General features: G+C 44.9%; 1 protein-coding gene across 3 annotated transcripts in view; it reads left to right on the top strand.

The window, feature by feature from the left end:
• Nucleotides 1–9,666: 9,666 nt before the first annotated feature.
• CHRDL2 (chordin like 2) overlaps nt 9,667–10,791 on the top strand; it is an 80,440-nt gene continuing 79,315 nt past the window's right edge. For all 3 annotated transcript variants that reach the window (XM_030199320.1, XM_030199319.1, XM_030199321.1), the window contains exon 1: nt 9,667–9,755. In XM_030199320.1, the coding sequence (XP_030055180.1) occupies nt 9,668–9,755 (88 nt within the window). In that variant the 5' untranslated portion in view covers nt 9,667. The remainder of the gene's footprint in view (nt 9,756–10,791) is intronic.

Below are 10,791 nucleotides of genomic sequence, written 5' to 3'. Positions count from 1 at the left end.
AACTGTGCTGTTTCTACACTGACCTGATGAAGACAAGATAATACTTCAAAGCTTGTCACAGGTATGTTAAGTTATCCTAATAAAAATGTTTGACTCTTGTCAGTTCTACATATAGAAAGAATGAGTACTGTTTCCTAGCACTTACCACTAGATGGGGCTATCATACACATTTTATTACTGGGGTACTGGTGAGCAAAGGCAGCTACACATTTCGCTCTGTATGTATTTTCAAAAAATAAAACTGAAGTTCTCTAGCCAAGAATTAAGAAAACAAGTTTAGAAGGATGGCAAGAAAAGTTTAGATAGTGTTGAGGAGCAGCTTAATGGTTAGAGAAAGCTTAATATCCCTATGAGCCATTCATTGTGATAACTTGGGATTTGTTTTCCTCCTTTGAATTAAAAATTGAGAAGAAAGATGCTATTGAAACATATTTCACCTTGCATTTTTGATACACCGTGTTTTCAGACAATTTTATGCAAAGCAGCTCTTTGGTGTTGATATCAGTTGTTTCTTACAAAGTGTATATATATATATTGGGGCTGATATTCAGACCGCGGGAGCTAGCCGGGCTGTCTCCCGCTGTCAGTGCTGAGCTTGGAAATTCAATGCCAGGCCAGTTCCGGTGACTGGCATTGAATATTCAGTTGATTTATGGCCAGTTTGAACTTAACCGGCCAAACCGATATTCAGCGCTGGCTGGTTACATTTAATAGGGTTACCATATGTCCTTTTTTTGGACATCTTCAGATATGTCCTCCAGGATTTTTAATTTTTAGGGAAATTCCTCTTTCTCTTTTATGTGCCTTTGACTCCTTCTGATCTTGGGTAAGTCACTTAACCCTCCATTGCCTCAGGTACAAACTTAGATTGTGAGCCCTCCTGGGACAGAGAAATATCCAGAGTACCTGAATGTAACTCACCTTGAGCTACTACTGAAAAAGGTGTGAGCAAAATCTAAATAAATAAATATTTGCGATTCTACGTGGAATAGTCACTTAACCCTCCATTGCCTCAGGTACAAAATTAGATTGTGAGCCCTCCTGGGACAGAGAAATATCCAGTGTACCTGAATGTAACTCACCTTGAGCTACTACTGAAAAAGGTTTGAGCAAAATCTAAATAAATATATGGACTATTGCTACTATTGAAGATTCCACATGGAATGTTGCCACTTTTTGAGATTCTGGAATGTTGCTACTTTTTGTGATTCTAGATGGAATGTTGCTATGGTGGAGGAGTGGCCTAGTGGTTAGAGCACCAGTCTTGTAATCCAGAGGTGGCCAGTTCAAATCCCACTGCTGCTCCTTGTGATCTTGGGCAAGTCACTTAACCCTCCATTGCCCCAGGTACAAACTTAGATTGTGAGCCCTCCTGGGACGGAGAAATATCCAGAGTACCTGAATGTAACTCACCTTGAGCTACTACTGAAAAAGGTGTGAGCAAAATCTAAATAAATAAATATTTGAGATTCTACATAGAATGTTGCTACTATCTGAGATTCTGTTGCTACTGTTTCGGATTCCACATGGAATCTTGGTACTATTTGAGATTCTACATGGAATGTTGCTATAGTGGAGGAGTGGCCTAGTGGTTAGTGCACCAGTCTTGCCATCCGGAGGTGGCCGGTTCAAATCCCACTGCTGCTCCTTGTGATCTTGGGCAAGTCACTTAAACCTCCAGGTACAAACTTAGATTGTGAGCCCTCCTGGGACAGAGAAATATCCACAGTACCTGAATGTAACTCACCTTGAGCTACTACTGAAAAGGGTGTGAGTAAAATCTAAATAAATAATGACCAACACACCTACTCACATAATGAGATAAACCATCTCTGGCTTATTAGTCAGTCTGAACACATGGGGGTGCTATAGAGAGAGAAAGGCATTGCTGATCCCTGTCTCTGCTCCCCTGCTGGTTGAATCTGTCAAATGAATTTTGTTCCTGCAGCATGATTTTAAGCATATGTCATGCAGAGACTTTCACACGTATCTCAGAAGCCAGCCAAAAGGATATCGCTCTTATGATAAATACGCTTAGGCTCAGACTCAGTCGAACTCAAATCCAGATTGAAAAGTAGAATGTCTATTGCTGTAATGTAAGTCACTGTTTGATGTGTGTTCATTAACTACAATTAAATATTTCTTTAGCAAAGGTAGCAACCATTTTTATTTTTTTCTCTCCTCTTTTTTTTTTTTTGTCTCTGCAAATATGGGAACCCTAACATTTGAACCAGCCAAAGATATTCCAGCTCTTAGACGGTGATGCGCTGAAATTCAGTGTATAGATGATTATATCACTCTATATAACTGTGACACCCCGAGTGAGGATTGAGGGTGGGCCTGTGAAATAACATAGCCGGACAAAGGGATATGTTCTTTTCAGTTGTTGTGCTCCCAACTCGCCAGTTTATTAACAATGCCCATCAATCAGATTTAAAGAGGGCTCAGATGAAATTTGATGTGGACAAGTGCAAAGTGATGCACATTGGGAAGAATAATCCAAATCACGGTTACCTGATGCTAGGATTAACATTAGGCATCACCACGAAGGAACGGAATTCAAACATGCGTGGGATATGCATAAAGGAATCCTGTGCAGAAGGAATGGATCCTCAGAAGCTTAGCCGAAATTGGGTGGCGGAGCAGGTGGGGGGAAGAGAGGTTGGTGGTTGGGAGGCGAGGATAGTGGAGGGCAGACTTATAAGGTCTGTGCCAGAACCGGTGGTGGGAAGCGGGGCTGGTGGTTGGGAGGCGGGGATAGTGCTGGGCAGACTTATACGGTCTGTGCCCTGAAGAGGACAGGTACAAACCAAGGTAGGGTATACACAAAAGTAGCACATATGAGTTTATCTTGTTGGGCAGACTGGATGGACCATGCAGGTCTTTTTCTGCCGTCATCTACTATGTTACTATGTAGTTCTAGATACCACTGCGGACAATATGTTGAAATCTTCTGCTCAGTGTGTGGCAGCGGAAGATGCAAACAGAATGTTAGGAATTACTAAAAAAAGGGATAGAAAATAAGACAAAGGATATTTTTTTTTACAAATTTATTTTATATTTATTTGTTTCAAATTATTAACAAGAGTACACTTGTCAAATGAAATACAGCCAAGAATTATAAAAGATTTTTTTTTTTACAAGCAACTTATAAAATAAAAACACGGCGTTGGCGGCGGAATCCCACCTCAGCCGAAAAAGAAAAAAGTTAAACCAACTATTATAGCATTTTAAGCAAAACGTTATGCTTTCTCAGACCACAATAATGAGGGGGCGAAACGAATAGAGAAGATTACATTACATATAACTATTAAATTAGGCAAAGCTGCGTATTCCTCCAACTTAATAGTAAAGATGTTATTTCAGTTGTTTCATATCAAGAAATGATTTTAGCTGATCAGGTCTCTATGAAGAAAGACTAAGGAGGCTAGGGCTTTTCAGCTTGGAGAAGAGACGGCTGAGGGGAGACATGATAGAGGTATATAAAATAATGAGTAGAGTGGAACAGGTGGATGTGAAGCGTCTGTTCACGCTTTCCAAAAATACTAGGACTAGGGGGCATGCGATTAAACTACAGTGCAGTAAATTTAAAACAAATCGGAGAAAAATTTTCTTCACCCAACGTGTAATTAAACTCTGGAATTCGTTGCCGGAGAAAGTGGTGAAGGCGGTTAGCTTAGCAGAGTTTAAAAAGGGGTTGGACGGTTTCCTAAAGGACAAGTCCATAAACACCTACTAAATGGACTTGGGAAAAATCCACAATTCCGGGAATAACATGTATAGAATGTTTGTACGTTTGGGAAGCTCGCCAGGTGCCCTTGGCGTGGATTGGCCGCTGTCGTGGACAGGATGCTGGGCTCGATGGACCCTTGGTCTTTTCCCAGTATGGCATTACTTATGTACTTATGTATATGTTTCGTTATACCCAACTTTACAATACACTTACACGGATAAGCTAGAAAAAAGGATCCCCCCACTTCCACTGTCCTTTTCTTCATAGCTAAAAGTTTTTCTTTTCTGTTGTGTTTGTTGTGTTACGTCAGGATATAGCCACACCTTCTCACCTCCAAAGAGGACATTAGCGTTCTTAAAGTAAAGTCTCATAACAGAGTTAAGATCCTGTTCAAATACGAAAGAAACAATGAGTGTAGGTTTAGGGGGGTTTGGGCTGTTGGGGAATCAGTTGTTGAGGGGTTAGTGGGGGTGAGGGTGAGGGGGGAAGGGTGGGGGGAATAGGGGGGATAAAAGGGTTATAAGCATAATGTTAAAATAAAAATTAAATTGTTGCGTTGTCATGTGCTGGAGCCAATGGCTCGTTGTTATGTTTGAGATGTTATTTCAATAAAAATTCAAAGTTAAAAAAAAAAAAAAAGAAACAATGAGTGTAGTCCTTTCCGTGGTATTATCTAGGGATTGTTCCAATAAAGCTGATATATTGTTCAGATCAGTATTTATATTTTCTGCGTCTCCCGTTTTTCCCTCTTCCCTCTTGGGATTTACAATGTAGTATATTTTATTTATTGGAGGTATAGCTTCAAGAGGTATTTTCAAGTTTTCATTTAGGTATCTTTTAAATAGTTCCATCGGAGTATTCCCTGGGAGTTTAGGGGAATTCAAAAGGCGCAAGTTCAAACGTCTGTTGAAATTCTCTATCTGTTCAATTTTTCGACGTAGGTCAATATTATCTTTAGCAGCTATAGATTTAAATTCTTGACGTCGTTCAACATCTTTTTGTAAATGTATAACTTTTGCTGCTAGTTCTTGTTTAACTGAATCTACCATAAGTTTTAACTCTTCAAATTTAGCATTAAGAGCAACTACTTCACCCGATGATTTTTGTAATGTTAAGTCCATTTTATTCAACATCAGCCAAATCTTCTCCAAATTTACCTCCAGAACTTTCTCTGAGGTTCCAGCCTCAGATCTTGGCGTCTTTTGCAGCGGCGCTAGTCCCTCGCTTGGCAACACTCCCGCCACACTTCCGGAGGCGTGCTGGGTCGCTTCTAGGGCAGCTGTCGACGCTGGACACGGAGGGAAGAACAATGCTGGTGGTGAGAGGGAAATTTCCTCTCCCCTGTGGGGATTCCGCTTCTCTGGAAAGCCCCACTATGGGATCCGTTCCCCTCAATGTTTGGGAGGTCCCGGTGAAGAAGCGCACTAAGCTCGGCTGGAGAGGCGAGGAGGTCGAGGACACCCTTATGCTTGGTATGTGGCATAGTTTTGAAGAAAAGCAATCTTACTTCCCAGCGTAGCAGGAGCGTTTCACACACCGTCCGACTACGCCGCCATCTTGACACGCCCCCGACAAAGGATATTAAAATGCCTCTGTATCATTCCATCTTGAGTATTGTGTGCAATTCTAGTCACTGAATCTCCAAAAAGGTAGAGCAGAATTAGAAAAATTTCAAAGAAGGTCAACCAAAATAATTACGGGGATGGAACTCCTTTCATATGAGGAAAGGCTTTTAAGAGGTTAGGGCTCTTCAGCTTGGAGAAGAGACAGCTGAAGGGCAGAAGCGGAGCCAGGTTGAAGGCGTAGGGGGAGCGAAAGCGGCGCGAGAGCGGACTTCTGCCGGTGCGCATTTTAAATGCAACACGTTGAGCAAAAGATAAGCATCAGCACTGGCAGAACTGCGGCTGCTCCCCTGGCGCCCCCCCTAGCTACGCCACTGCTGAAGGGGGATATGATATAGATCTATAAAATCATGAGTGGAGTAGAATGGGTTAACATGAATTAATTGCTTACTCTTAAAAAAAAAAAGTACAAAGACTAGGGGACTTAGTCTATGACGTTTGTAAAACAAATAGGAGAAAATATTTTTTCATACAACAAATAGTAAAGCTCTGGAACTCATTGCTGGAGGATGTGGGAACAGCAGTTAGTGTACCTAGGTTTAAAAAAGGGTTGGACAAGATCCTGGAGGAAAAGTCCACAAACTGCTATTGAGATAGACATGGGGAAAGCCATTGTTTGTCACTGGGATTGGTAGCATGCAATCTTGCTACTCTTTGGGATTCCAGAATCCCGGAATCTTGCTATTCTTTGGGATTCCAGAATCTTGTTATTGTTTGGTTTCTGGAATCTTGGAATTCTGCCAGGTACTTGTGACCTAGATTGGCCACTATTGGAAGCAGGATACTGGGCTGGATGGTCTATAGGTCTGATTTAATATGGCTATTCTTATGTAGAAAAGAGGTGTTGATGCCCCTGTATAAGTCGTTGGTGAGGCCCCACCCAGAGTATTGTGTTCAGTTCTGGAGGCCGTACCTTGCTAAGGATGTAAAAAAAAATGGAAGCGGTGCAAAGAAAAGCTACGAGAATGGTATGGGATTTGCGTTACAAGACGTATGAGGAGAGACTTGCGGACCTGAACATGTATACCCTGGAGGAAAGGAGAAACAGGGGTGATATGATACAGACGTTCAAATATTTGAAAGGTATTAATCCACAAACGAACCTTTTCCGGAGATGGGAGGGTGGTAGAACGAGAGGACATGATATGAGAGTGAAGGGGGGGCAGACTCAAGAAAAATGTCAGGAAGTATTTTTTCACGGAGAGAGTGGTAGATACTTGGAATGCCCTCCCACGGGAGGTGGGGGAGATGAAAACGGTAACGGAATTCAAGCATGCGTGGGATAAACATAAAGGAATCCTGTGCAGAAGGAATGGATCCTTAGAAGCTTAGCCGAGATTGGGAGGCAGGGCTGGTGTTTGGGAGGCGGGGCTAGTGCTGGGCAAGACTTCTACGGTCTGTGTCCTGAAAATGGCAGATACAAATCAAGGTAAGGTATACACAAGAAGTAGCACATATGAGTTTATCTTGTTGGGCAGACTAGATGGACCGTGCAGGTCTTTTTCTGCCATCATCTACTATGTTACTATGTAACTGTTCTTCAAACAAAAATTCCACTGAATCACTGAACTTATATAGGCTTGCTGATGCTGAATTAGAATAGTATTCTATAACAGATGCCCTGATATAATATGCTTTGACCACCCAGCATCAGGGTGCCGAAAAGGGTCCCCTTAGAGAATTGTCCCCCATGGTGTATGCAAATATTTCAGGCTTATGCATGATGGCTAACCTTAGACCACCATTGGCAGTGGGGTTTCCACCACAGGTTTGAGAATTCCCTTGGGACCATTGAGGGAGGAGGAGATTCAGCTAGGGGGACCCGGCAAAGCCCAAGCCCCTCCTGTTCAGGTGATCGATCTTGCCAGGGGATCACTGAGGGTGAAGGAGGAGTTACAGCTGCAGAGGCCTCCCCAGCAAATGAAACATAGTAACATACATATATAGTAACATAGTAGATGACGGCAGAAAAAGACCTGCACGGTCCATCCAGTCTGCCCAACAAGATAAAACTCATATGTGCTACTTTTTCTGTATACCTTGATTTCTACCTAAACCAACAACTTACTGGAAAAGAATGGACAAAAACAGAAGGAAAATCTTGAGTAAGAGGGAAGATGGATACAAGGAAGGAAAATACATATCAGAGAAAATGGCATTCAGAATAAGACACAGACCAAGAAAATTGTGAAACTGAGTTTTGGAAAGCTACCGGTGTAATATTAAAATACCGAATTAAAAGGGGGGAGGGGGGAGTTGCTAGCTGTGTGTCCGATGAGGGTGGGGGAGTGTTCTAGTTTTTGAGTTACAGTCTGTCTCCTGGAGTGCAAATAAATGTGATAGATTCATAGATTAGCACAATAGCTCATACATTGACTTTATGCATGAAAACTAATTGGAAGAAAAGGATGGAAAGCGGATCTTCCTTTGGGATCCACACCAGCTTTCTTTCTTATGGCTTTGAACATGTCGAATCACCTCCCACACGTTCCCACTCGAAAACTACAACAGCCTCGCTGCAGAAAGGGAGAAGGTGCTGAACCCCTACTGCCTCCAGCCCCTCCTCCCCCCCCCCCCCCCCCCCGCAAAATACAAGGAAGATCCCCAACCCATTCCAGAAGAAAAACCCCTTATAGGGACTGAAACCTTTTGATATAAATGCCTTCTATTTACTTTCCTTTAACCTGCGGAAGTGCTTCTGGACCCCCCCCCCCCCCATTTTTTTGTAAGATTTAACTCAATCAACCCCTCTTGTATTATGGTAGAAAACTCATTTTCTTTACGGAAGACCACGGTGATGGTTAAGCGCCTGAAGGAATACAAATATGTGTCATGGGCGTAGCCAGACACCCAATTTTGGGTGGGCCTGGGCCCAAGATGGGTGAGCAGAAGAACCCCACCTCATCCCTTAGGTGATCCCACCTCCCTGGCAGCAGTATGCAGGTCACTGGAGCAGTGGACTTCAGGCAGGTGGACCCAGGCTCATCCCCCCCCCCCCCCACCTGTTACACTTGTGCTGGTAAATGGGAGCCCTCCAAACCGCCCCCCAAACCCACTGTACCCACGTGTAGGTGCCCCCCTTCACCCCTTAGGGCTATAGTAATGGTGTAGACTTGTGGGCAGTGGGTTTTGAGGGGGATTTTGGGGGCTCAACACCCAAGGGAAGGGTGCTATGCACCTGGGAGCTGTTTTACCTTTTTTTTTTTTTTGTAAAAGTGCCCCCTAGGGTGCCCGGTTGGTGTCCTGGCATGTGAGATGGACCAGTGCAGTACGAATCCTGGCCCCTCCCACGAATAAATGTCTTGGAGTTATTCGTTTTTGAGCTGGGCGTTTTCGGTTTCCATTATCGCTGAAAAACAAAAACGCCCAGCTCAAAAAAAGATAACGTCCATGTTTTTTTCGAAAATACGATTCGGTCCGCCCCTTGGTCTCTCCTCTCGCCTGCACGCCACATGATCTCTCAAATATCCCTCCTCTCCTGCACACCTTTTAAATTTCAGATTTTCAGTGAGGAGCAACTAATACACAGTACTCATGTTGGCCCCACATCCTTCCCACCGATGCAGCTTCCTGTTTCCGCATAGGCGGGAATACGTCAGAGGGAAGGCTGTGGGGCCGGAGTGAGCAGTATGTATCAGTCCAGGCGAAGATCTGCTATTTATAAGGCATGCAGGAGGGACAGTTGTTGGGAGTTTTCAGCTTGGGAATCTCTGCCGGCCACATCATAGGTGTGCTGCTACTGGTGGGCCTGAGCTCAAAGTAGCCCACCCTTGGCTACGCCACTGAATTATGCATCTTGCCAGATTTGGAAAACGGCTCCTGCTGTTCCCAAAGATTCCTACAGCTCCCCTTCCTTATCCTGTACCCCATCCCCTGCTCCAACGTCTGGGATGCAATTTACAGCGACAAACTCAGGTCTTCTCGTGACATGAACTTTGCTATAACAAATTGGGGGGGGGGGGGGGAGGGAGAGAGGGAGGGGAGGGTTATCTTCTTCCCTCTCTCCGACCCTGTCCTGCTGCCTCCCTCCCCGAGCTGCAGCTCTGCAGGTCAATATAACTAATTTCCAAGCTAGTGGGGGGTGCCTGTGCTCTGTGTACTTTGTGCTTATAATCTCTGAGTCTGGCTTTTGTGGTCTGTGTGCAAAATTCTTCCTTTTCCCAAAAGGAGGCGTCCGAGGGGAGAAAATCACTCACTGCCTGGGGAGGGGAGGTGGGGGGGAGGCTGGGGATGTCATGCTGAGTTTGTGCTCTCTTTATAACCCTTGTGGATCGCTGAGAAAGGAAGGATTTTATCCGTGCAGGGTGGCAGGATGGCTCCTGATCTGCCAGAGGTCTGTCTGCTCCTGGGATTCTCTGCTCTCCTCCTGGCCTCGGAGACTGAAGGCAGAGCCCGAGCTCGTAAGTAAAAGCTCACACGGAAACCGGGGGGGGGGGGGGGGGACAGTTAAAAATAAGACAGATCTGCGCTTACCCGTGAAGAGTTTGTACATTCACTATATCCGTATCCGAAGAAAAGGTAACTTAGGCGAACTATGAATGCAAGGGGGCTGCAGCTGTCTAGTGCTTTGAACCCACGTCTTATTTACGGAGGGCTCAGTCAGTTTTGGTTGTCCTGGGACCTCGACCTTGTCTGTGGCTTGAATCCTCCAGGCTGTTCTCCAAAGAACCACACGGTTCTCGCCCACTTTCTAGGTTTCCAAGGGCAAATTCATCATACACAGAGACACGATGGTCTGAATAGAAAAAATACCTGGGTGCACGATGTCTAGAATGCGATCCGGTTACGATCTGTTGAGGTGGAACTGGGCTCCCTGGACAGCTGGAAGAGTGACCGATGGGTGCCCAGGTCAATTCGATCTGGAGTAGCCGGTGGGCTAATAGCTGCTGGACCTCTACATTCATTTGCTTCCACCCTGAACTGGTTCTCCCCGTGTGGTTTCTGTCAGGCTTTTGACACGAATCCCTCCCCCCCCCCTGAGCTCCCCGTTGGTGGTAGAACTAGGAAGCGCTACCCTCGGATCAGTAATCTCCCCTGTGCATCCTAATTTTCCAGGGCACACGAGGCTGGACTGGACGGTAACCGGTTCACGACAATGTGCGTTTTTCCGCAGAAGCGCGTCCAAAGAGGAGAAAGTGAAAACAAGCAGTGTGTGTGGGGGTGGGGGTGGGGGGGGGGGGGGTTGACTTCCAAATGGCAGGACAAGGCTACCGAATTCGGCTGCTCCTGGCTTTGCTTTCCAAAACTGATTGTCGGGGACCAGCAGCATCTTCTGAAGTGCAGGGAAAGCTGAGCGGGACGGAACCCAATCCAGCGGCTTTTTAGAAGGGAAAGGAAAGAAAACCCTTAACTTCGGAGCTGCCTTTCTCTCACTCTTAGAATACATTTTCCCCTTCAGGGCAGAAAAGATCAAGGGCTCTGTATTATGGGTTGTGC

The sequence above is a fragment of the Microcaecilia unicolor genome, chromosome 4, assembly GCF_901765095.1.
Source record: "Microcaecilia unicolor chromosome 4, aMicUni1.1, whole genome shotgun sequence".
NCBI classification, from domain to species: domain Eukaryota; kingdom Metazoa; phylum Chordata; class Amphibia; order Gymnophiona; family Siphonopidae; genus Microcaecilia; species Microcaecilia unicolor.
The sequence above is the reverse complement of the archived record's forward strand: the minus strand, read 5'-3'. Positions and strand labels throughout refer to the sequence as shown.